We start from the raw sequence: 25,786 nt of genomic DNA, 5'->3' as shown, positions 1-25,786 counted from the left end.
TGGTTTCACAGGAGAGGATGGGCTCCTTTGTGTTAGTGGGGTGGGCTGTGTCTCTCTAGCTTCTGCTCTCCTTGTAGGGGCATGGATAATATTAGTGGAATTGAAAAGCGGGTAGCATACTGACAGCAATGGACAGAGAGAGAGCTGCTTTGGGCTCTGCCTGGAATGCTCCCGCCAGATATTACATGGATGGCTCCCTTCCTTCAGAGTCTGCAACACAGTAGACTGAAAAATAGGGTGAATAAAATAAAATGAGCTAAAAGATGATAAAGAAGATGGGGCAAGACCTTGACACGGCCATGGTGGGCTGTGTCTTTCTTGTTAATAACTCTGGTTACCATGATGGTTTGAGGTGTATCACGGAGAAAGGGACTTCTTTCTAAATATACATTCAAATTTTACCCCTTTTGAGCTAGGCAAGCTCTACAAACCCATGCTCACCCCCTATGTAGTCCAGCAATTTGGCATTCATAAAACCCTCCTAAGGTCTAAAAATTTAGACCCATGTTTATCTTTTCAATCTTACCAAGAAATCCCTTCACATCGCACAACAAAGCAGTGAACTGGAAGTCCTTGTACAGTTCAGAAACAGTCTTGCATGAAAGCTTTTTTTCTCCTTCCCATCTGAGAAAGGAGGTAAAAATGGGTTTGGGGGAGTCGGGTCCTATGCATCCTTCCTTCCTGGAGCTCAGCTTTGAGCAATCGCCTCTGTTCATTGTGCTGAATATTCAAAGTGTCCCTCAACCAGTTCTTCATTATCTTGGATTGAAATTAAGGGATTACAATTAATTCTCTAAAGGACATAGTAATGCTATCGCTTGGGGTTGGGGACTTTTTTCTTTTTAAGATTTTATTTCTATTTATTTGAGAGAGAGAGAGCACACGTGAGCGGGGGGAGGGTCAAAGGCAGAGGGGAAGCAGACCCCCCACCGAGCATGGAGCCCAACTCAGGGCTCAATCTCACAACCCTAAAATCATGACCTGAGCCGAAACCAAGAGTCGGACACCCAGCCGACTGAGCCACCCAGGTGCCTAAGACCCCATTCCCTTTCCTGCCCATAACCCAAAGATCAGTGCTGGTCCAACACCTCTGGGTTCCCCACTCCTGTGTCCACAACTTCATCCCACCCCCACACCCCCGGAAGGAAGGACTCAGTCACCCTGACTCTCTCCAACATCCTCACATTTCACTGCCCTGCCATGTAGTTTTGGGACAGTCACACTCCATCACTTCACTGGTGAGCTGAGGAATCAGGTCAGATGTTGCAAAGGAGTAGCCCCAACCAGACCCTTGAGCATGCTTTGGGTGCGTCAGCTTGTCTTTGTTTTTCTTTTTTTTTTTTTTTTTTCATCTGTTTTGGTTCCTCTGCAGTGTTTTGGAAGAATTGCAGGCTGAGTCACCGGTGTGTAGAGTTCAGGAATTCCACATAAAGATCTGGATCTTTGGCTTCTCTCAATGTGTCGGAGGTCTGTAAACACTGGGTCCAAGTCTCCAGTGGGCAGCCACCAGCCGGGGCTGAGGAGCAGCTTTTGATGGAGTGTGTTCTTGCCAGCTCACCAAAGAAAGACCTCACCAGTCCCTATCGGGTACCTCTAGCTCCTTCACCTGTTTCTGCAACCTCTTCGGACCCCTTGTCATTGTCATTTGGAACCCCCTGCCCTAGAAGCCCTCTGATGCTCAAGATTAAAAGATGAATCTGAGACTTTCCCTTGGCTCTGTGATGGGAAGGGGGCATATGCAGTGGCTTTTCACTAGCTCCCCGCCCTGGAATTCAGCACTTCTGATGCCTTAGTGTCCTGGCATCTCTCATTCCCGGGGCTGCTCAGTGTTTCTTCCAAGTAAGAAAGGGACATGGAAAGAGAGCTTCAGGACCAGATGTGCCCGAGTTTGAATCCCAGCTTTGCCACTTCCTAAGTAGCCAACTGTCAATTTCCTCATCTTTAGAAATTATTTTTTAAAAAAATAATAAAAATAGGGGCACCTGGGTGGCTCAGTTGGTTGAGCGTCTGCCTTGGGCTCAGGTCATGATCCCAGGGTCCTGGGATTGAGCCCCACTTCAGGCTCCCTGATCAGCGGGGAGTCTGCTTGTCCCTCTCCCTCGGCTACTCTCTCTGTCAAGTAAAGAAATAAAATCTTTAATAATAATAATAATAATAATATCTTCACGGAGTTGTTATGAGAACAGTTAGGTATTGAGACTGCGTCGTAAAGAAGCAGGCTAGGAAGGGACCCACTGTGAAAAGGTGCCTTCATCAAATATAATCATATTTATAGTAATCACAGGCACTAACTAGACTCCACATGATGTGCTAAGGACATTGTGCGCCTGACCTCACTGAACCAATGACAAACACAGAGGCTCAGAGAGGTTAAGTAATTTTCCCAAGATTGCACAGCTAGTAAATAACCAGATCCAAACCCAGGCATTTGGACTCTGGAGCCTATTTGCTTAACCATCACGTAGCCATGTCCCAAAGTACTACTAATCTCCGTTTGCATGACTGAAGGAGGGGACATGGTTGGATCCAAGGTCACAAGTAAGGACGTGGAAGACACTTTGTACTTTTCCCAGAAGGGATTCATCCTCACCTGCATCTTATCGACTCTGAGCAACGCCTCTGAGTCTCCTGCTTTCATCCTCTCCCCCCTCCTCCACCTGTTTTCCACACGACAGCGAAAATATTGCATTTAAAATACAAACAGGATAAAGCAGTGCCTGCCCCAAGCCTTCCAGTGGCTTCCCAGCATGCTGAAAATATAATTAAGCTCTCACATCTGCCCAGACCTTCACCTTCATGACTCATCTTCCCCTCCCTCCTCGCTCCAGCCTCACTGGCCTCCTCCCAGCACCAGGCCTTCTCTGCCCCAGGGCCTTGGATCTGGTTGTTCCCTCTACTGTCCTGTCTTCCCCAGGCCTCACCTAAGCCTCTCCTCCGACCTTCCTGACTCTCCAGTCTCCACTGTCTGCCCCCAAACATGCCCTGGACTGTTCGTATCCACTGAGCTGGAAACGGACTCGTTCACTGCTGTTTCCAAGGGCCACTTGATACCAGACCTGGCCACAGCAGGTGCTCATGAGATTTCTGAACAAATGGAGTTTTTACCAGAGGGATTGCACTGGGGGCCCCACCTCTTCCCACATCCAAACCGTTTACAATGAGACTCTACGACTTCCTCATCAGGACATGGGGGCTTTCTCCTCACCCTTGGATACGGGCTGGCCTTGCAGCTTGCTTTGGCTAAGAAGACCTGGCGGAAGTAAGAGGTGCTGTCTTCAAGCCTACGCCCCACGAGGTCTTGCTCATTTCTGCTCTGCTTGCTCACTCTCGAAACCCTGCCACTGTGGTGAGAAAAGGCCCAGACTCGTCTGAGAATGGGCACCTTGTCTTAGGTTGATTTTGCTTGCCGATAGCTAACCCCCATCTCTTTCCTCGTCTCTTCCTCACACCCTCGTGCTGTCACCGGGAGCCGGGAAGGAAGCTTTTAGCAAGGGGTGATGAAGATGAAGGAAGCAGCCTCAGGGTGTATTTTGGAAGTGAAATCAGAATGGATTCAGGGAACCAGTGAGCAGGCACCGGCCGTAGAGACGATGATGAGGAGGGACCAGGGCACTCCTGTGGTTCACCTCCTCACAAACAGGTAAGGGGCAGAGTTGGGGTTCACACCTGATGTGCTGACTCCCTTTAACTGGGGACAAGGGAGGGGTGAGGAGGCAGCAGCCAAGGGGAGCCCCAGGAGAAACCAACTCACCCCCACTGGGTCCCCACAGAGCTGCTATGTCAGGACCCTAAGATGATGAAGCAGGAGGGAAACCCCCACATGGCCGACTGGAGCCTCTGGCCTCCTGCAAGTTCCCACAGGGACCGCGACGGGCAACAGTGTTGCTCCCTGTCGCTTAAGAAGGAAGCAGGGAAGTCCAGAACCACAGTCCAGGCTTCCTGGTCTGTGGTGCTGGTGGATGGAGATAGGACTGCAGAGAAGGTGGCTTGTCACGGGGGCTCTGAGGTGACCCAGCCTCATCACAGTGGCAATGGGCAGGGTCACACTACTGGTTTTACCTGCTTGCTTCTCTTCACATGCAGAGTCTGCAATCGACATACCTTCCTTCCTTGGCTCCCCATCACTGCTGGTCTGTGCAAAGCCCTATTTTGTTTGGCTCATTCATGGTCGACCAGCAGAATGCCAGACCTCGCTGGGAAGAGGAATGCAAGAACCGGGACCGTCTGGTTGGTGGGAGAGTGCGGGAGAGCAAGGCTGCTGCGTCCACACTGGTTAATGACCCGCAGGACAGTGAACCCTAACGCCTGGGGCTATCTTGTCTATTGGAGTGAACAAAAATAGTCACACGAACCAGCTTTGCGCAAGTTAACCTCCAACTTGGCAGGAGTGCTAAATGGCGGCCTCCAAACAATTGTTAGTCACGGTTTCATTTACAAGATGACCCTCAGAAAGGACTTTAATGCTCTGCATGATTTCATACGGAGGTACCGTTGAATGTTCTTATTTCTGAGTTTTGGGCTTTTCCCGAGCAATGTGGGCGCACCCCCTCTTCCCCACTCTCCCGGGGATGGACTTTGGGTAGCTCCCACTCGCTGCCACCCGAGCAACATCAGGGAGATGGACACCTGTGGCCGCGGTGAGTCTGGGCGCAGGGCGGAGGGCCGCTGGGGGGTCCTGTCCGCAGCACTCTGCACCCCCACCAGCGGGCACCGAGCCTCCTGTTGCCCTTGCGGAGGGTCCTTCTGTCTCAGCCTTCCCGTATCTTCTTCCTGTCGGGGGGCTGCCCCCCAGGTCTCGGTGGGACACACGTGGAAGCTGGCCAGAAGCGTGCGCGCCCCGGCGGGCACCGAAGCCCCAAACACCTGACCGCCAACCCTAACCACGAGCTGGGCTCGGGGGTACTTGGCGTCCTGAGTGCGGGACACCGTCATCATCAGTCCCCACTGACGGAGGCGGTGTGTGTCGAGGGCTCCCCAGAGGAAACCAGGGTCCGGGAGAGCTTGTCAGAAGGGGCGGAGCCTCACCAGGCAAAGCCGCGTTTGCGGGGGAGGCGGAGGCGCCACGGCCGCTGCGTGATGAGCGCGCGCCGGGCCAGCGGGGTCGCAGCCACTCACCCTTGCGGCCTCCGCCTCTCCATCTGTGTGATGGGGACAGCCTCGCTGGACTGTGCTGATAAACGAGACGGTGGATTGCGGCGCTGACAGGGGGCCTGACCCACAGCCAGCAGCAGTTCGTCCCGTTATCACCGGCCCTCCCCGCCTCCGGAGGTCCTGCAGCAGCAGACGCGGCTTCTCCAAGCGGTTCCCCCTCCTGGACGGGGGGCACGGCGGCACGGCCGTGACGCGGGCGGTGTGGGGGCTCGGGCCGGCAAGCAGGGAGTCTGCATTCACTGCTCCACTGGACCTCCGACCTGCCCTTGCCACCTGTCTCACACGGCGGGTGCTGACACCTGGGGGCTGGCCCAGGGCACCGCGGCAGACTCGCGGCATTCCTTGAGGCTGCTGGCCCCCAAGCCTCCCTCGGCTGTCTGGGGACTGCTCTGCCCCACAGGTGTTGGAAGGGGGAGCCGGCCTCTAGCTACAGATACCTGACGGTCCAGCTAGTCACCCTCCCAGACTCCCTTGCGGCCGGGGCCTAGGCCGGTCAGGCGCAACGGCATCTTCAAGAGAAAACACCAGGGTTTGAACCCCAGGACTGTGCTGAACCGAGCACAAGGCGGGGGGCGGGGGAGCTGAGGAGGCAGGCCAGGGTCTGCACTCCACCGTGAGCCACCCCCATCCCTCCCCCTCTGACGGGGTCCCAGACCCACGGCCCGCAAGCTCATACCCCATCCTCACCAAGAGATCGGATTCTTCTCTTGGCAAAATGGGTTCCCCAAGACTTACTGATACTGGTATTTGGGGGCCTCCTCCAACGAAGGCTCTAGCAATGGGCGTGGGGACCACTGCTGTTTACAGATGTAGACTCGTGCGCCAGGAAGCCACAGGCTGAGATTAGAACCCTGGTCGGTCTGGCACTAAGCCAGTGCCTCCCTCGAGCCTCGTTCTGGCCTCTAAAGACAGCAGTGGAGACACCTGCCGCTGGACCCCCAGGTGGGCTGGATGAAACCCATCTCCCACCACCTCCTCTCCAGGCTCAAGGGCCAGGAACTGGTGCCCAGGGCCCCCCATGCCATGGGGAGTCCGCGGGGGGCCGCTACACAGAACCTGGGACTCCGGTCGGCACCTCTCATCAACAACTTTATTACTCTCCAGATGCTGGTGAACTGTAGTCTCCACAGTGCTTCCCAGGAGCAGGCATCTCTGTCCATCACGCGCCTTCCCGGCCGCAGAGAGGGGCGAGACCAAGGAGCCCACTAGCAGGGCCCGGTCCATCCTGTCACGACCATCACCCCTCCGCTCCCTCTCCTCCGCTGGGGAGGGGTCTCCTAGGGACAAGCTCCTGTCTCCTTCCTTCAGCCTCCTCTGGATCCAGGGCCCGCCTGGCGCCCCTGCCCTGCGCTCCGCTCCTGGGCACCAGGCCCGCCTCGCTGCGTCCGGGGCCTCCGGCAGGTGGACAGGGAAGGGGGGCGCGGCTCGTGGACGCACCTGCTCGGAGTGGGAAGGCCCGGGAGCCGTGAGAACCGAAGAGGGAAGCGTGGCCCGGACGGAAAGGGCAGAGGAAACAGCAGGGTTCCGACTCAGGAGCCGGCGCTGGAGGAGGAGGGCCGCGGGCCGGGCGGGCCGGGCGGGCCGGGCGGCGCGGGCGCGGCGGCGGCTACCCCAGCGGCCAGGCCGGGAAGGCGCCCCCGCCGCCGGGCCCCGCCGCCGCGCCCGCGCCGCCCGCAGCCCGGCCGTGGATGCGCTGGTGGCGCAGCACGTGCTCGCGGCGCCCGAAGCCCTTGCCGCACTGCCAGCAGGCGAACGGCCGCGCCCCCGAGTGCGTCTTGCGGTGGCGCACCAGGTGCTCGCGCCAGTAGAAGGTCTTGCCGCACTCGCAGCAGGCGTGCGGCTTCTCGCGCGCGGGCAGCGGGCGCAGCGCCGGCCCGGGGCCGCCGGGGTGCGTGCCGCGGTGGCGCCGCAGGTGCTCCTTGCGCCGGAAGGCCTTGCCGCACTCGGGGCAGGCGTGCGGCTTCTCGCCCGCGTGGCTCTGCCGGGGGCGCAGCAGGTGCGCGGGCTTCAGGGCCGCCTTGCCGCACTCGGGGCAGGAGGTGGTGCCCGGGGCCGCCGCCGCCAGGAAGGCGGGCAGGCCGGGCGCAGGCGGCGCCGCGGGGGCCGGGGGAGGGCTGCCCGGCTCCTGCTTGTAGGGGCGCGTGGCCTGGGCGTCCCCCGTCGCCAGCACCTCAGCCCCGGGGGCCGCATCTCCTGCCAGGCAAAGGCACAGAGTGAGGGCAGGGGGCTCTGCACACGGCGGCCGGCGGTGCAGGGCGCAGGGGGCGGGAGCAAAGCTTAATGCCAGGAAACCATGGGGGCAGGGGGCGGGCTGACTGCAGGCTTCTTACGCATCCCTGTGTCCCCAGGACCCGGCACAGCGCTCGGTACACACTGCAGGCAGTGCCTAATAAACGGATGCACGCCTGGATGCATGGGTGTGAGGGAGGATGGGTGAATGGAGGATGAAGATGAGTGGCGTATCCATGAGCAGCTTGATGGAGGAAGGCGGCTCAGTAGGTAGGTGGATGGAGGAGGTGGATGGAGGAGGAGATGGGTACAGACGGAGGGGTGGAGGACCGAGGGATGGATGGACTGGTGGTTAATAACAGATGGACGATGGGGCGCCTGGGTGGCTCAGTGAGTTAAGCATCTGCCTTCCTCTGGGGTCATGATCTCAGATCCTAGGACTGAACCCTGTGTCGGGCTACCTGCTCATTGGGGAATCTGCTTCTCCCTCTGCCCCTTCGCCTGCTAATAAATAAATAAAATCTTAAAAAATAAAATTCCTGGTTTAAAAAAAAATAGATGATGGATAGATGGGTAGGTGGACAGTAGGTGGATAGATGGGGGGTGGGGGGTGGATGGAGGAGAGGGGACAGTGGGGAGACAGATGTATGAATGAGCAGGGAGGCGGGCTGATGGGTGAACAGTAGGTGGGTTGACTGCACGATGTGTGAAGGGGGTGGGTGACATCTGAGTGGGTTTTGGGTAGACAAATGATTGGGTGGGTAAGTCAGGTGGGCAAAGAACCTCACATTTCCTTTCTCCAGGTTTTTAAACTGCTCTATGGAGTTCCAGGGAGATAAGCTCCGGCTCATGATTCAATTTACAAAAACAATCCCAATGCAACAAAAAAAGTGTGAACCCCCTGCCCCCACCCACACATTCCCTCCATGCCAGCCACCAGGTCCCAAGCCTTGGTGTCCTGGCCTTTCCTGGGTGCAGAGACACCTGCTATCAGGGGCAGAAGCCACCGTCCTCACCCTGGCTCCGGCCTTGACTTGCTGTGTGGCCTTAGGCAAGCTGCTTGAGCTCTCTGGACCTTGGGTTTCTACTCTGTTAGACACAGGCTTCCAGAGAGCTGAGTGTACCAGTGGGTCAACCAACGGTGGTGTTGGCTTGGTACAGAGCAGTGTGTTTAAAAATGTAAAAAACATTTGAAAATCAGGCAGTTTCATAAAAATCCAAACTTTGTCTTTTCTTGAGAAAAAACTGTTGATGTACTGGGGCCACATCCCCACGTGGCAACACAGGCTGCAGGAGAGCTGGCAGGATGGTGCCTGGCACACACCAGCAGCTGGTATGCATGGCCGGGCGCCGGCTATCCTGTCTGACCTCGCTGTGCCCTCCGTGGGGGCACGTCTGATCCATCTCCAGCCCTGGGGCCTAGCTCAGGGCCAGGCACATGGCAGGGACACCAGGAATGTTCACTGAGCAAATGAAGGATGAGCAGAAGGGGGACCCCTCAGGGTGGGAGAGGAGCATCATGTGGGTGAGGGGGTGAGCTACTCACCTAAGGGCATCATCCCAACATCATCCTTTCCAACGGTCACCCCGGAGCCTTCTGTCACATCCTGAGGTGCCCTCACTGCTGGTCCCTGAAATGAGAGATCCCACACTCAGAAATGAGAAACCACAGCGATAGCCTCTAATTTTTCTCCCCGGCAACCCCCACTACGTTGAGGCAGTCATCAAGTTCTCCTACCAGGCCTCCTGCTGGTCACCATGTGAGGGACTCGTCTGGAGAGCAGACCCTCCAGCCCCCAGTTGACCCCCTCATGAGACCCTGAGTCAGATCTGCCCCAAATTTCTGACCCACGGAAACTGTGTGAGACAACAAATGTTTGTGGTTGCAAGCCTTTAAGTTTGGGGTGATTTGTTCTGTAGCAACAGACAACTGATACACTTGCTTTAAATCCTATCTTAGCTTCGTAATTACTGCCCTCTGGATAAAGTGCAAACTCCTTGACAAAATACACAAGAAAAACACATAAGCTACCTTTAACTCAGGAAAAAAATAAAGGAATGGAACTTTTCCCAGCTCAAACAGTAGACCACTTGTGAGCAGGATGGTGCCAGCCAGAACACCGAAGGTTACTGAAAATGTTTCAGACTATTTTAGGTGTCTTTATGCTATTGTCATTGTTTCTTAAGCCCTTGTCCCCAAGGAACAGATCAGAATCCTAGTGCCAATGAAGGAGAGCTGACTCCTGAGTTCCACACATCCAACCCCCTTCTCGTACTTTACTTCTATCAAATGCAACAGTTAGGATGGAAGTCAGTGATGCCTAAAATTCTATCAACTAGCAAGAAGACTCTGCAGGAAGCTTCCAGAGCCTTTCTCAAACGTGCATTATTTGGAATTTGTGAATGCCCACGTTGTCTGGTGGTGGCAGGAGGAATATTTTGCATGGTCACCTTTTTGCTCTAGCAGACTGTAAACTGATTCCTGACCACCACTCGTGCAGCTCAGGCTGTTATGGTGCTACGGGTGACGACCTGCTGCTTGCTTCCGCTGTGGCCCACGGGCCCCGGCCCCACCTCCTCCTCCAACCCCACCTCTGGCCAGGTCCTTTCCTGGAAGTCCATAGTAGAAAGTTAATGATGCCCTGCGCATGCCAGGTTCTCTCAAACCTCCAAGCTTCAGCATATTCTGTTCCCTCTGCCTAGAGCTCCTTCTCCCATCCCTTTCCCTGTCTACCTCCGACGCCCTTCAAGACTTGACTGAGCCCCCATCCCTGCCACCACACACAGGTTTATGACCCTGTGTGATTTAAGAACAGCCCCTATCCTGCTACCTATCACGCCGCACTCAACAGCTTTATTGAGGTTACAGTGGATGTACATTATAAATGCATGTATTTAAAGCATACGATCCAGTGAGTTTCAACATGTACACACTCTTAAAACTACCATCACAGCCGAGATGGCAAACATATCTAACAGCCCCTAAGTCTCCTTGTGCATGTTTGTGATCTCTCTGAATCCCCAAATTACAAATCAGCAAATGCTGATGCATTTCCCATCACTACAGAGCTGTTTTCATATTCTAGAAACTTTACGTAGAACCAGAGTAAACAGGTATTCTTGTTTGGGGGGGGCGGTTCTCCCATGCAACATAATTATTTAGAGATTAAGGATACTGACCTACAGTTTTCTTTCTTGTAGTATCTTTGCTTTTGCCCACAGAAGGAGTTGGGAAGTGTACCTTCTTCAATGTTTGAAGTTTGTGTGGAGTTGATGTCACTTGTTCCTGAAATGTTCGGTAGACCTCCCTGACAGAGTCACCTTAACTGTCACGCTGCATTTTTATGCCTGTGCTTGCCCATCTCCTCCTACAGATTGTGGGTTCCAGGAGGGCAGGGCCTGGCCTGCCTTCCTTCTGTGGTATCCCTGGTGCCAATCCTTCTAATAACAGCTGTTGTGAGACATCATTCACCTACTGCAGAATTCACCCACTGAAAATACAATTCCGTGGCTTTCAGCGTATTCAGAGTTGTGCAACCATCCCCAGTTTTAGGGTATTCTCATCACCTGCAAACTAAATCTCAACCCCAGCAGCAGCTACTCCCCTTCCCTGCCCCAACCCCCGGGAACCCCAGGCTTCTCTCTGTGTCTGTGGGTGTGCCTGTTCTGGGTGTTGCATTAGTGGAATCTTGCAATCTACGGTCCCTTCGGACTGGCTCCTTCCCCCTTTCCACGCCATGCCTTTGATGGTCACTCTAGCAGGCGTCAGTGCTTCAGTCCCTTGCGTGGCTGAATAATGTTCCCTTGTGAGGCTGGACCACATTCTGTGCATCTATTCCAGTGGGCACACGGGTCGTTTCCATTTTCTGCCTATTACGGAGACTGCTGCCCTGCTGCCGTCCACCTCACATCAGGGACAAGTTTCGTGTGCACGTACACCCAGCAGTGAAGTGCTGGCTCACAGGGTAGCAGGTGTTTAACCCTCACAGGAACTGCCAGACGTCTCCCACCGCGACTGCCCCGCATCACATTCCCACCACCGTGGAAGAGGACGGGGCTCCACTTCCTGGTGCCTCTTCCGACAGTCCTCAAGGGACGCCAAGCGAGTGAATGATGGATGGGGAAAAGGGTCAAGCCGTCTGCCTTTGCTCTGGTGAAGAAGGGGGTCAAGATAAGGGGGTACCGAGGTGTGGAGTCAGGGTTCGGCCTAAGGCCGACCAGGTCCCCAGGTGCCTCCAGCCACAGGCCGGCCTGTGGGACCCCGAGCAAGTTACCTCCCACCCTGGGGTCAGGGCAGAGGGGCTGAGGCGGCACTTGATCTCACCCCGAGTCCTGACCCAGACTGGCAGATGCCGAGGGCACAGCAGAGGGAACTCCCCAGCTCCGCGGCCCTCGGTGGGGCTCCTGCGACCCACATGTGACATCTGCCCCCACTGCAGCAGGCCAGGAGCAGGACACGTGCCAGGCGCCTGCCACCGTGGGCCTCTGCGGCAGCTCCATCAGCCCACCCGCGAGCAGAGCCCAGGAAGCCACACCGCCAGCAGGTTCTCCTAGCGATTCTAGGGCACACACATCCTCTGGATGGCCTGGGGCTCTCTGGTTTGGGGTCCCAGACATGGGATGCTAGACTGTGCAGAGACCAAGCCCCAGCCACAAGAAGATACCCAGGCAGAGTGGCCATGGGGATGAGGCTGGGGTCCTGGGTGAGGCACTGGGGGCTCGGTATCTGGCGTACAGCAGGGCTTAGAAGCAGGATCTAGAGCCAGGGCCTGTGGGTTCTATTCCTCCCACTGCCCCCTAACTAACCCTGTGACCTTGGGCAAGGTGCTTGACTTCTCTGGGACGCACACTGCCATCTGGGAGACAGAGTTTCAGTATGCAGTACTGACCCCTCAGGGCTGGGTGGAGACAGGCAGGCCAGGTTAACAACGGGATTTACGGGGGGCTCTTAGCCTCCAGAGGGGCTGGAGACTAGAGTCAGACTATAGAGCTGACCTCCAATAAGAAGCCTGGACACCGGGCTCGAGAGCCTCCCTCCTCAGCATGGTCAGCACGACCTGGTGCTGTCCCCACGCGCCCCCAGGAGAGCCGTGCTCCTGGACCTGCCCCGGGTGCCTCTCCCCTCGCGGACTATGCTCTGCGTCCCTTCACTGAAACAAATCGGAACTGTGAGCACTCCAGCTCTCATCAGGTCCTGAATCCTTCTCATGGATTACCAAACCCAGGCTGGTCCTGGGAACCCCGAACTTGCAGGTGGTATCAAAGCAAGGTGTCCTCGGAGGAACCCCCAGGCGCCGCACATGGAGCCGCCTGGCCGCCAGCACTGCCCATCTGGGTTCAAGTCCGAACTTCCCACCCTGAACTCGTTCATGTATTTATTCCAGCTCTACCAGGTGAGGGGGCGGGGAGTGAAGGCAGGAGGCCCGACCACGGTCCGCAGGCCACGGTGAGGAGGCGGGACGTCTTTCCCCCGAAGATTCAGAGTCTAGCCAGAGTCTAGCCGACCACTCAGCCTCATCAGCTGAGCAAGCCCTGCGGGCCACCCTGAGCCACGACCACGCCGCCACCTTCACCGCCCCGGGCTCGCTGCTGCCCTCGCCTTCCTGCACGCTGGCCCTGCCAGTGCCATCGGCTTTGGCTCTCACCTCTGCTGGCTGCCCCGTGCTCTCTTCCTGTGCTGCTGGCTGCCTCTGCCGCCCCAGGATTCCCTGAGCGCTGACCGTCCGGAGGCTCAGGCCGGCGGGCGTTTCCTGTTGTGCTGACTGCCGCCCGGGCTCTCCCAGCCTCCCAGCTCCTGACCGCCCACCCGCTTTCCTTTGGGTTTCCTGGGCTGGCAGACACCCGGCCCCCTGGCTATTGTGTGCCTGGGGCCGGATGCAGGTGACTGACCGTGGCCAATTCGGTCCCCCCTCCGCCGTCTCCCCTAACCTGCAGAACAGACCAGGCTCTCCCTCCAAACCTGACAGGAAACTTCGCACTGCCCGCCTGCATCCAACAGAGGAGGCCTGGGGGTTACTCACCGCTCCCTGGCAAGCCCCTTGTTGAGCACCTACTAGGTACCAGGCACTACTCAAAGCGCCAGGGACACAGCAGCGAACAAGACAGACAAAGCCCCTGCGCTCGACGGCCTATGTTCTAGTCACTGCTAGACGAACCACAAGTAATGATTTCCACCAGGCTGACTCGGCCAGGTAGGGGTTTCTCTCGGCCCCCTGGAATCGCAGCAGCCAAGAAGAGCCCTTAGAACCGTGGAGGCTCACATGCTGCCCGTGGCAATGCCAAATGCCACAGCCACCTCGGGAAGCAGTTCGGCGGTTTCTTCTAAAATCAAACACGCCTGCCATGAAAGCCAGGCCTCGCACTCCCGGCGATCCACTCTGGCTAAATGAAAACTCGTGTTCGCGCAGAAATGCACACCCAGGTCTTTAAAGCAGCTGCATTCAAAATCACTCAACACTTGGGCGCCTGGGTGGCTCAGATGGTTAAGCGTCTGCCTTCGGCTCAGGTCACGGTCCCGGGGTCCTGGGATCGAGCCCCACGTCGGGCTCCCTGCTCCTTGGGAGCCTGCTTCTCCCTCTGCTTCTCTCTCTCATGAGTAAGTAAAATCTTTAAAAAAAAAAAATCACCCAACACTGGAGACCACTTCTGGATCCTTCAACGGGGGAGGGACAGAGAAACTGGTGTGTCCACACCACGGGGCTCTACTTGGCGTGAAAAAGGAACCAACTACCAACACGCGTGACCACATGGGTCAATCTCAAAGGCATGGTGCTGAGCAAAAGACCCAGCCCCCAAAGCTCACACACTGTGAGTCCCTTTCTGTGCTTCCCCAGAAGATGGACCGCAGACTGGCAGCCTGCGGGGCCCTGGGGCAAGGGCGCCTGTGAGGACGGCCCGCGGGGGTCTGGGGTGACGGCACAGGTCTGCGTCCTGACTATCGCTACAATTAACCACCATGTGTTGATAATGCAGAGAACTGTACACCCCCCAAAAAGTTAAAAATACACTGAAGCCAAGTGCCTGGGTGGCTCAGGTCATGATCTCAGGGTCCTGGGATCGAGCCCCTCGCTGGGCGTTAGCAGGGAGCCTGCTTCTCCCTCTGTCGCTCCCCCTGCTTGTGTTCCCTCTCTCTGTCAAGTAAGTAAATAAATAAAATCTTAAAAAATAAATACACTGAAGCCGTGGCCCTGGCACCTACTAACAGGAGACTCAGCTCCTGAGTGAGAGCCGCCGCCGCAGTGATCTCCAAAGCCCCCCCGTGTTCCCATGGCCTGACAGCAGCGCGCGCACGATGCGTCAGGGAAGGCTCTGCCCCACACAGGCGAGGACCCAGACCTCAGAGACCCCCTCGTCCCGGAGGCGTTTGCCACACTCTAGCTCTCCAGGCCCCTCCGCCAGTCTGAGTGCAAAGGCCTGACGCCCAGGCTACCATCACTCTTCACACCTTTGCTTTAAACGGCTGTCTGTCCCACCAGCAACGGGGAAGCGGCATCAGACGGGCCGCGGCCGGTTCGGTGCGATCCCGCAGAACAGCATCACCCCAGGGATGCTCTGGCCAGCTCCCAGCCCGAGGCTGCTCTCCTACCAGAGAGAGAGAACGACTCCCCGGCACCCAGGGAAGCCATCAGGGAATCACCGGGAACCACGATTCCACGAGAATCTGACGCCGTGCTCCCACACCTCTTCCGAGTCCTCGGACACGCACCTGCCTCTGCACCAGGCACAACGGTCCCTGGCCCCAGGGCTCGTGGCTCTGTGCCCTCACGTGGCAGAAGAGCTGGGACTCTGCGGGTGTGACTGACGTGAGGGGCAGCCCAGCATCATCAGGAGGGTCGGGCTCAGGAGAGGACGTGAGCTTGGAAGCAGAGGTCAAGTGAGGCCCAGGGATGGGTTCTTCCCCAGAGCCTCCAGGAGGGACACAGCCCTGCCCACACCCAGGTGTCAGCCAGACCCGAGTCGGACTCCTGGCCTCCAGAACTCCGAGTGAGCTCGTCTGGGTTGTCTTTCAAGCACAAGCTCTGCGGGGACGTGTGACGGCGGCAGCGACAGGGAACATGGCCCAGAGAAGTGGCCGTGAGGGGAGGCCCCAGAGGGGTGAGGCTGGTCCCAGGAAGCGGGGGAGAGCCCATCAGAGGAGCCGGGCCTCAGCGACGAAGGGGCTGACAAGACCACGCTGCGTCCCCAGCACCTGACGGGCACCACGCGCGCTCACAGTGGATACTCTCCCATCTTTCTGACTGCTCGCCCCCGCGCCCGCCAGGCTCCCGCCACCTCTCACCACGCGGCCACATGTGGCTGCTGAGCACCTGGAAAGGGGACACGTGCCACCTGCCAAGGTGGTAACAGGCTGGATACGCTGAGTTCAACAAATTAACGCCGCATGTTCCTTCCACCCTTTCTAACGTGCTACAGGCAGGACTCACGTCCCATTTTCACTGGACAGCGCGGCTCTAAACCGCGGGTCAGCGGGCTTTTCCTACAACGGACCAAGAGTAAAGGTTTTCGGCTGTCTGTGTCCGCACTGCCCCACTCAGTCCTTGTGGCAAAAGGGCCACAGGCACCGCGTGAATGGACTGGCCCGGCTGTGCCCCCGGGAGGTTCTGTCACACTCCACAAAAACGGTGGGGGCAGGGCCCACAGGCTCCTGGCGGGCGAGCCCCTGCCTTTAGTAAAGCATTTGGTCTCCCCGGGAGGTGACCTCTAAGGCCCTGGGGCATCCACCCGACACGAGCGACTGTGTGCGTGGGGGCCTGGGGCCACACTGGCCAGTCCAACAGTGCAGTTTATAACAGAGGCTTTCAGACACCCAAGATGCGCTCAGCCTCCAGGGGGGCTGGAGGGCGAGGCAGGTCATGCGTGCACGGCGGAGCCCAGCAGGAACTCTGGGCACCAAGGCTCAAGGAGCCAGCCCGGCCGGCGATACCGCATGCACCCTGTCACGCTCCGTGGCCAGGAGGACCGTCCACATGCCCCCGTCAGAGGACAGCTAGAGGCTCCGTGCACGGGGCTGGGCTGGAGCCCTGCGCCTCCTCCCCCCGCGGACCGGATCCGCGTCCTTCTGCCGTGACAAACCCCAACTGTGAGCAAGACGGCTTTTGGATGGTTCTGAGTCCTTCTGAATCGTTCAACAGGAGGGCGTCTGGGGACCACCCCTCTGCACCGCGCTCCCAGCCTGACGCACACACCCGCCCCACAGCCTCCCCACGCTCGATCGTGTCCTGAGACCAGCGGCCCTCGGGAGAGCAGAGGCCAGGCAGGGAGCGGGGAGGCCGGTCTCCAGCCAGGTGAGGGGGCAGCTGAGGGGCGTGGGTGCGAGCAGGGCCCCCCACCCCGCCGACCCTGCGCTCACCCAGAGCTCCTCCAGCAGGGCCACAGCGTCCTCCCCGCTTCGGGGCCGCCGGCTGCACACCCAGGCCTGGATGTCGGCGGGGAGGGCGCTCAGGAACTGCTCCAGCACCAGCAGCTCCAGCATCTGCTCCTTGGTGTGCAGCTCGGGCCGCAGCCACTGGCGACACAGGGCACGCAGCAGGCCCAGCGCCTCGCGGGGGCCCGGCGCGTCGCCCAGGTGGAAGTGCCGAAAGCGGTGCCAGGGCGAGTCCAGGGTCAGGCCCTCGGCCGACGGGCCTTCCTGCTTCACGGGCTGGGGAGACGGGACCTCCATGGGGGTCGTGGGCCCCGCAGGGACGGCAGCGCCTGTGGGGAGGGGAGTTCAGCACCGTCAGAGCCCAGCTCAGTGACTCGAGAAACCACTGCCTCCGGCCGGGTGCACCCCACGCGTGCCCACATCAGAGGTCAGGGCCGGTGCCCTCTGTGCCTCCGTTTCCCCTGTAGGTCGAATGCTCCCCTACCTTGCACGGCCGAGGGAGGAGTGCCTGGGAAGGAAGGCGCCTGTGGGCTGCTGTGCCCAGGGCCCTGCACACAACAGGTGCCGAAGGGAGGGAGATTCGGATCCCCGTCCTGGGACGGCCCAGGCTCGGACCCTGGCTCTGCCCTTCCCTGCGGGTGGCCGCGGGCCCTGCTGTTGCTCGGTCTCCTCCCTCAGCTTCGAGTGACGGGTAAACACACAGAGAGCTGGAACAGCGCGCGGCACCAGCAAGTGCTCAGAAAGCCCTGAGCTCTCGTCAGCGCCCTCGTCTTCGTAACTGCTCGCCCCGAAGACACGCACACCCCGCGTCCCCAGCGTCCCCTGCAGCAGGTGCTCACGACGCCTACTCCAAAGCCGCCCTGCAACCGCTTCCTCATTCACGGTCCCCCGAATCCACACGAAGCTCTAACCCCAGCACCACGGTATCTGGAGGCGGGCTTGGGGAGATGAGTGGGAGCACACGAACGTCCGCTGAGCTGCTACAAGCTTCAGTTAGGAGACGAGTAAGTCGTGGGGGGCGTCGAACGTACAGCGTGGCAACTGGGGCTCACGAGACCGTGCTGTCTGCTTGGAAGCTGCTCGGGGAGTGAGCTTACAAGCGCTCATCAAAGAAAAAACAAGGGTGACTATGCGAGTCAACAGACGTGGACCGAGCTCGCCGTGTCACAATGTACCCACATCAGATTGTCACGTATCTTAACAGAACGCTGTATGTTGGTTACACCTCAATAAAACTGGGAGAAGAGACTGAGAGAAGCCATAAGGATGAGGTCGGAATCCGACAGGATCGGTGCCCTTAGAGGAACAGAAATCTCCCGGATGTGCTCTGCCACGTGAGAAGATGAGCAGGCTGCCCACTGCCGCCCAGACACGGATCGCCCTGCAGCTGACCGTGGACTCTGGCCCCAGAACTGAGAAATAAGCGTCTGTTGTTCAAGCCCCGGTCTGTGGTATTCCTGCGGCTGCCACACGGCTGGGCCCCCAGTCACATCCAGGGATCGGGAACCACAGCGGACTGCAGGACTTGGCCCCCATCCACTCTCCCCTTCCTCCTCTGTCTAATCCCCCCGCCCCCAAGGAAGCTGTGTGCCCTCCTCTTCCTCTTCCCCATTCCTGAAGGAGGGGACCCGGACGCGGCAGTGGTTCCACCAGGGGTGACGTGACCCCAGGAGACAGCTGGAAATGTCCGGAGACTCCTGACTGCTGGATGGGGGCAGGGGAACGGTGCTGCCGGCAACCAGCGGGGGGAGGCAGCTGGGAGTCCTACAGCCCACAGGCATTGGAGAGATTCGCAGAAAAATAACGCCACATTTCCAATTTTTTGTTTTGGAAAACACGGTTATTTTCCATTTAAAAAATGTTATTTATGTCAATATGTGAAACGTTGATTACTTCTATTTCTAAATGCATTAATAAATACTCTGAAATTTCTTTGGCCTTACATTTTAATATGATATATACCCACAGACACAACTACTATAAATAAAAATGCTTCGGGATCTCCAATAATTTTTAAGAATATAAAGGAGTCCTGAGTTCAAAACGCTTCAGAACCACTAGGACTGGGGTCAGCAAACAGCCACCTGTGGGCCAAATCTGGCCCGCAGCCTATTTTTTTTTTTTTTTTTTTAAGATTTTATTTTTCGGTATTCTCCATACCCAATGTGGGGCTTGAACCTACAACCCCGAGATCAAGAGTCGCATGCTCTACCAAGTGAGCCAGCCGGTTGCCCTTTTTTTTTAAAAAAAAAGATTTTTTATTGATTTGAGAGGGAGAAAAAGAGAGGTAGCGAGAGAAAAAGCACGAGCAAGGGGGAGAGGGGTAAGCAGCCTCCCCACTGAGCAGGGAGCCCAACATGGGGCTCGATCCCAGGACCCTGGGATCACGACCTGAGCCAAAGGGAGACGCTTAACGGACTGAGCCACCCAGGTGCCCGCTTTTTCTTTTTAAATGAAGTTTTACTGGTACATGGCCATGCCTATTTACTCATGCACCATCCATGGCTGCTTTTGAGCTCAGAAGGCAGAGCGGAGTAGATTCAGCAGAGACTGAATAACCTGCAAAGCTGCCCACGTGGTTAGAGATATTTACTATCCGGCTCTTTCCAGAAAAAGTTTGCCAACCCCTGACCTAAAGGATGGTGGGAGACCAACACAGAAGGGATCCTGGATGACCCTGTGGGTCACGGCACTGAGCCCACCCAGAACACCGCTGCACTGTCAGAAAACAAGTTTTTCGGGGCGCCTGGGTGGCTCAGTCGTTAAGCATCTGCCTTCAGCTCAGGTCATGGTCCCGGGGTCCTGGGATCGAGTCCCACATCGGGTTCCCTGCTCTGCAGGAAGCCTGCTTCTCCCTCTCCCACTCCCCCTGCTTGTGTTCCCTCTCTCGCTGTGTCTCTCCCTGTCAAATAAATAAAATCTTTAAAAAAGAAAAAAACCTTATCAGGGCGCCTGGGTGGCTCAGTCGTTAAGCGTCTGCCTTCCGCTCAGGTCATGATCCCAGGGTCCTGGGATCGAGCCCCGCATCGGGCTCCCTGCTCCGCGGGAAGCCTGCTTCTCCCTCTCCCATTCCCTCTGCTTGTATTCCCTCTCTCGCTGTGTCTCTGTCAAATAAATGAATAAATCTTTAAAAAAAAAAAAAAAAGAAAAGTTTTTCTATCTGACTTGAGCCACTGTGTTTGGGGCCTCCTAGCTACAGCAGCTTGCTCTCAATCACGACTAAAGGGCAGTCCTCTCGACCACAGGCAGGAGGTAGACGAGGGCTCTGACCAATGAGATTTAGGAGAAAGTCTGTGTTTGAACAACTCTCCTTTTGGTATGAGAGACTTCTGTGGCCAACCGCATTTTGCAGCAGAGCACAGGAGGTCAAGAGAGAAGATCCCTGGCTCTGGGGCACAGGCCTTGAGTAGCTGGGCTGAAAGGTCCCCTGGATGCCCCAGTCCAAAGCCCTGGCTCTTAACTACTACGCCACTGACCGTGGACATCATCTCGTTGTTGGGCCGGCCACCACAGACCCCCTCATCATCTCCCTGCTCCCAAGCCTGCCGCCCTAGATGCAAATCACCCCACAGCCATCAGAAAGGGTTTTTTCCCCTCAATAAAAATCACATTATGGGGGCACCTGGGTGGCTCAGTTGGTAAAGCGGCTGCCTTCGGCTCAGGTCATGATCCCAGCATCCTGGGATCGAGCCCCACATCAGGCTCCTTGCTCCACAGGAAGTCTGCTTCTCCCTCTCCCACTCCCCCTGCTTGTGTTCCCTCTCTTGCTGTGTCTCTGTCAAATAAATAAACAAAATCTTTAAAAAAAAAAAAATCACATTATGTCACTTCCCCCACTGAAAACGCTCTGCTTCTTTGCTACACAAGGTCTCACATCTGCCTACCTTTCTTGTCTCTTACCATTCTGTCCCTGGCTCTCTCTCCTCCAGCCACACTGGCTCCTTGATTATATTCTCAGACTCAAGGCCAGTCCTACCCCAGGGCCTTTGTACCTGCTCTTCTCCCTCCCCTCCTCTTCGCTCAGCTGGCTCCTTCTCTTCTTTGAAGTTTCCATGCAATTTCCCCTACTTGGAGAGCCTCCTCAAATCATCCGATTAACACAGCATCCACACAGCCTACCGTGCAGTTACTATCCTGTCACCTTTACTAATTTCCTTTTAGTGTTTAACAAGACGGGGTGTTATATTTGTGTGCTGTCTTCCCTCATGAGAATTTAAGCTTCAGGAGAGCAAGAGACCACAGACACAGAGCCCAGCATGCTGGCTGGCACTCAAAGAAAATTTATGGGATGATCAGTCCTATGAGATTAGTATTATTATTGCCCCCATTTTGCAAATGGAGAAGGTAAAGACATCTTGCCCAAAGTCACCCAGGTAATAAGTAACAGAGCCTAAACTCACACCCAGGTGTGCCTGGTTCCACAGCCAGTCTGCAACATCACCTGCCCACCCATCCCTCCATTCGAGGACTGACAAGCCTGGGAGTGGCAGGGAGGGCTTCCCAGGAGACCTGGGCCAGAGCTGAGTCTCCAAAGATGCAGAGAAGCCCACTCTGCTGTGAGAAAGATCCCTCCGGGATGGGACTGGAATCTGACCTGAGGGAGCCAGGCCTCAGGCATCAAGATGCAGGGTCCCGCAATCTCGGGGGGGGGGGGGGGGGGCTCATGGGTAGCCACCAGCTGTCCACAGTGAGTTCCTCAGAGCAGGGCCAGTTGGACCCTTCTCTGGGTCCCAGGGTCACCACCCCTGAGAAAGCACATACTAAGCCATAAGTAAGGTCGTTCCACCACGTGAACCAATCCTTATCACCCACTGAGGGTCCAGTTCCTCCAGGGGCTGCTAGAGTGCCGTGTGTCACCTCCACTAGAATACCTGTAACACTGCTATGTCCAAGGAGTACTGTCCAGCCCAACCAGGCACCCTGGAGACCTCAGGAGACAGCCGCGGAGTGGGATCTGCCTCACACCGCCCCACCCAAGCGTCCCAACAGCCCTGTGAGGAGGAGAAACGGACACTCAGGCAGGACTCAAACCTGGCGCTGTGGGACTCCAGAGCCCACGCTGGTTGCACCCAGCACCTCTGCATGGCGCGCTCAGTTAACAAAACGCTGAAGGGCTGGGCTCTGGCCCCTGGCTGCCACGCTTCCGCTTTCAGCTCTGCCATTTATCCGGTGTGTGACCTTGGACCCATGACTTGCCTGCCCCTCTGCGGGCTGAATTTGTCCGCCTGTAAACCACCACCGATAACAGCTCCTTCCCCACATGGGGCTGCCAGGGATATGAATTAGAAGTGGCCCAGCATACAGTAAGCGCTCAATGAAGACTTGTGTGCCTACTGCAGGGTTTCCAAACTCAGCGCTCGTCATACACAGGGCTGGATAATTCTGTGTTGTGGCAGCCGTCCCATGCCCTGCGAAAGGCTTATCAGCATCGCTGGCGGCTTTCCACCACATGCCGGTAGCCGTCTCCCCAACTCCCCAACTGTGACTCCAAACAGGTTTCCAGATATTGTCCCGTACCCCCGGCTGAGAGCCACCCGTCCACTGGACAAATATTTACTCGAAGCACAAGGGCTCTGGAGCAAATCCCAGTTCTGCAGCCAACCAGCTATCTGTCCTCGGACAAAGTACAATAGCACCTTTTATACACGGGCTCTCCATTTCCTGGGCTGCAGAATGGGGAGGAAGACCCTACCGATTCAAGAGACCCAGCGTGAGTGCGAGTTGCGAGGCAAAGCAAGACGCTGCGAGCAGGGGCTCCTGGGTGGCGCAGGTCATGACCCCAGGGTCCTGGGATCGAGCCCCGCATCGGGCTCCCTGCTCCGCGGGAAGCTTCTCCCTCTCCCGCTCCCCCTGCTTGTGTTCCCTCTCTCTCTGTCAAATAAATAAAATCTTTTTTTTTTAAAGATTTTATTTATTTATTTGACAGAGAGAGACACAGGGAGAGAGGGAACACAGGCAGGGGGAGTGGGAGAGGGAGAAGCAGGCTTCCCGCCGAGCGGGAGCCCGATGCGGGGCTCGATCCCAGGACCCTGGGATCATGACCTGAGCGGAAGGCAGACGCTTAACGACTGAGCCACCCCGGCGCCCAAGTCAAATAAATAAAATCTTAAAAAAAAAAAGGAAAACGCCGAGAGCAGCACCTGGCCCCAGCAAGCGCTCAGGCAGAGCGGGAGCGCGCTTACTGCCACTCGGGGAGGCGCAGGGGGGCACCGCTAGTCACCAACAGGCGCACGGCCATCGGAAGAGGGGACTGGGACCCAAGAGCGGGCACAGAGGGGGACTGGAGGCCGGCTCGGGGGCAGCTTCGGCCCGCGAACACAGCCTGGAGCACTTTGCCCCGCCGGCCAACTGCGTCCCGCGCACCAAGCCCCCGAGCCCCCGACCTGGGCGCTCTGCACCCGGAGAGGGGAGCGCGCCGCCCAGCCTGCGCCTCCGACGCCCAGAGCCCCGCACGAGTGCGAGCGCCCGCGGGCCCCCCGCGCCCCAGGGCCCGGCCCCCGGCCCGCGGCCCGCCCCGCTCCCGGCCCCTCCCCCTCCGCGGCCCTCCCCCACACCCCGCCCCCGTTTTCCACCCTCTCCCGCGTCCTCCACCCCGAGGGGCCACAGCCCCCTCCCACCGCCGACCCTCCCCGGCCCCTCCCCCTCCCGTTCCCTCTCCCATCCCCCTCGCCCACCTCCCGCTTCGCTTGGCCCCCTTCTTCTCCCCTCCCCCCGCTCCCCATCCCTCTGGCCTCCAGCCCCCCCCCAAACCGCATCCAACGGCCCCCCCAACCCCCCTTCCCCTCGCGCTCACCTCACTCTCCCAGACGAGGCCCCCCAAGCCCCCTCACCTCGTCGCACACGCGCACAAAGCTCACCGGGACTCCATGCCCCGGCAGGCTTTGCGCCAAACTCATCCGTCCCCCTCCCCCTAACACTCAGACACCGAGGCGTCCGTTCCGCCCCCCCACCGCGCCGCACCGGCCTCACCTAGAACTACATTTCCCAGGAAGCATCGCGGCAAAAGGACGCTTCCCATTGGCCGCTCGCCGTGACGACTCTCTCACGCCCATCTCCGAATGGTTCTGAACTACACTTTCCAAGGTGCATCGAGCACGGCCAGCGGCCTATTAGCCCAGACAAACAAGGCCTCTCGGCGCGCCAGGCTTTGAACTACACTTCCCAGAATGCCTGCAGGGCTTCCCATTGGCTCGCACGCGGACGCGGGCATGCGCAGACGTGCCGACGGGGGAGGCCGAGGCGGGGAGAAGGAGGGGTCATGGCGGCGGCGTCCTGAGCCAGGTGGAAGTTGGACGCCGGCGGGCGCTCGGGAAGGGAAATCAGCGGGCCGTCGGGCTGGGCAGGCGAGAAGGAGCGGCCGCGCCAGAGCTCCGCGCCCGTCAGGCCTGCGAGTGTGTCTTCCTGCGCGTTTCGTCCCCGACTCCGTTCGGGCGGCGCTGACGGGGTCCAAGGTGGGCGCGCGCTGGGACCCGCGCGCCCGGGGTCGGCTCCTCCGCCGTGAGCCTGGCGCCCGGCGTCTGGCCTCAGCGGCCCCCCTGCGTGAAGCGGGAGAAGGTGCTGCCGGCCACACGTCGCTGGCGTGCCCCCATCGGACAGGGCAGCTGCCTCAGTTTCCCCATCTCGGAAACGGGAAGAGTCGGTGTTCAGAGCAGGAAGAGGTCCTAAGAGGGGCCGGAGCTCTGCGCCTGAGGACGGCTCACACAAGCCGGGCGCGCCGGAGCCGTCGCCCTCCTCCCCGTTCGTTAAACGGACGTGACTCCCCCAGGAGTGCTGCGGGCGTGGCTGACCCGGGACTTGCCGCCGGGCGCCCTCCTCCCTCCCGCTCAGGACCTCCAGCCACCGCGGCCTCCTTCCTGCGCCGGGAACACGGCTGACCTTGTTCGCGCGCACCCCGTCGCGCACCTGACAGCGCAAACCTACGAGGTGCGCAGGAGCTGTGCTCCCGGCCCCCAGCAAGGAAACGCTTCCTCGCGCCCCCTCGCCTCGGGGAAGATGCATCTGTCATTCGTGCGGTGCCCGGGCCACACGCGGAAGCGTCGCCCTCCTACTTCGCCCATCGGCCCCGCACCAGTCCATCAGCAGGTCCCGCGGGCGCTGCCTCAGGCTGGTCCCGCTTTGTCCACTTCTCCTGATGCTGTCGCCTGGCCTGAGTTCCCTTGGCCTCTCACGTGAGCGACTGCATCAGCCTCCCTAGTGTCCTGCGCCGCTCTGGGCATGGAGCTCTGCATTTTCATTCTGCAGTGGGCCTCACAGATTAAGTAGCCATCCATGTCGTACATACCACCTTGATCATCTGTGCAGCGTCCACATGCAGCGCCGTTTCTCCAGCATTCGAGTGCACTGTAAATATCGCTGAGGAATGGAAAGAAGGAATGACTCCTGGATGTCCTCCTTCCACTTCTTCACCTGGTAACATCATACATTCCTCAGCAATCCGTTCAGATGCTGCCTCCTCCAGGAAGCCTTCCCAGTGTGTGTGATAAAACACATGTAAAATTTGCCGTTTTAACCATTTTTAAGTACGCAGTAGAGTGGCGTTAATAACATTCACTGTGGGGCGCCTGGCTGGCTCAGATGGTTAAGCGTCTGCCTTCGGCTCAGGTCATGGTCCCGGGGTCCTGGGGTCGAGCCCCGCATCGGGCTCCCTGCTCGGCGGGAAGCCTGCTTCTCCCTCTCCCGCTCCCCCTGCTTGTGTTCCCTCTCTCGCTGTGTCTCTCTCTGTCCAATAAATAAATAAAATCTTAAAAAAAAAAAAAAAGACCAGGGCGCCTGGGTGGCTCAGATGGTTAAGCGTCTGCCTTCGGCTCAGGTCATGATCCCGGGGTCCTGGGATCGAGCCCCACATGGGGCTCCCTGCTCGGCGGGAAGCCTGCTTCTCCCTCTCCCACTCCCCCTGCTTGTGTTCCCTCTCTCGCTGTGTCTCTCTCTGTCAAATAAATAAATAAAATCTTAAAAAAAAAAAAATGACCAGGGCGCCTGGGTGGCTCAGATGGTTAAGCGTCTGCCTTCGGCTCAGGTCATGATCCCGGGGTCCTGGGATCG

The 25,786-nt window shown here is 58.1% G+C and overlaps 2 protein-coding genes across 7 annotated transcripts in view; both read right to left on the bottom strand.

Annotated features, from left to right (window-relative positions):
• The window catches only part of GALP (galanin like peptide), a 40,213-nt gene extending 16,633 nt beyond the window's left edge, over positions 1–23,580 (bottom strand). For 3 of the 4 annotated variants that reach the window (XR_010408032.1, XM_064580587.1, XM_045890486.3), the window contains exons 1-2: positions 23,538–23,580; positions 8,927–9,011 (exon numbers count right to left, since the gene is read on the bottom strand). The gene's annotated coding sequence lies outside the window, so the exon portion shown is untranslated. Of the gene's footprint in view, positions 1–8,926; positions 9,012–13,025; positions 13,059–23,537 lie in introns of those variants that run through there. The other variant, XM_064580588.1, reaches the window with a different exon arrangement.
• On the bottom strand, positions 6,445–25,006 carry ZNF444 (zinc finger protein 444). 3 transcript variants are annotated; one of them, XM_064580559.1, is made up of 4 exons: positions 23,714–25,006; positions 16,730–17,073; positions 8,927–9,011; positions 6,445–7,344 (listed from the first exon to the last, which is right to left on the bottom strand). In XM_064580559.1, the coding sequence occupies exons 1-4, from the start codon at positions 23,760–23,762 to the stop codon at positions 6,758–6,760; spliced, it is 1,065 nt and encodes a 354-aa protein (XP_064436629.1). In that variant the 5' UTR covers positions 23,763–25,006; the 3' UTR covers positions 6,445–6,757. The 3 variants fall into 3 exon arrangements, with proteins under 3 accessions (XP_064436629.1, XP_045748453.1, XP_045748452.1); XM_045892497.3 differs by lacking the exon at positions 23,714–25,006 and adding an exon at positions 23,575–23,696; XM_045892496.3 differs by lacking the exon at positions 23,714–25,006 and adding an exon at positions 23,538–23,675.
• Between the last annotated feature and the right edge of the window lie 780 nt (positions 25,007–25,786).

The sequence above is a fragment of the Mirounga angustirostris genome, unplaced genomic scaffold (genome assembly GCF_029215605.1).
Source record: "Mirounga angustirostris isolate CCGP_5_RB_7025 unplaced genomic scaffold, mMirAng1.0.hap1 SCAF_16, whole genome shotgun sequence".
In the NCBI taxonomy this organism is placed as follows: domain Eukaryota; kingdom Metazoa; phylum Chordata; class Mammalia; order Carnivora; family Phocidae; genus Mirounga; species Mirounga angustirostris.
The sequence above is the reverse complement of the archived record's forward strand: the minus strand, read 5'-3'. Positions and strand labels throughout refer to the sequence as shown.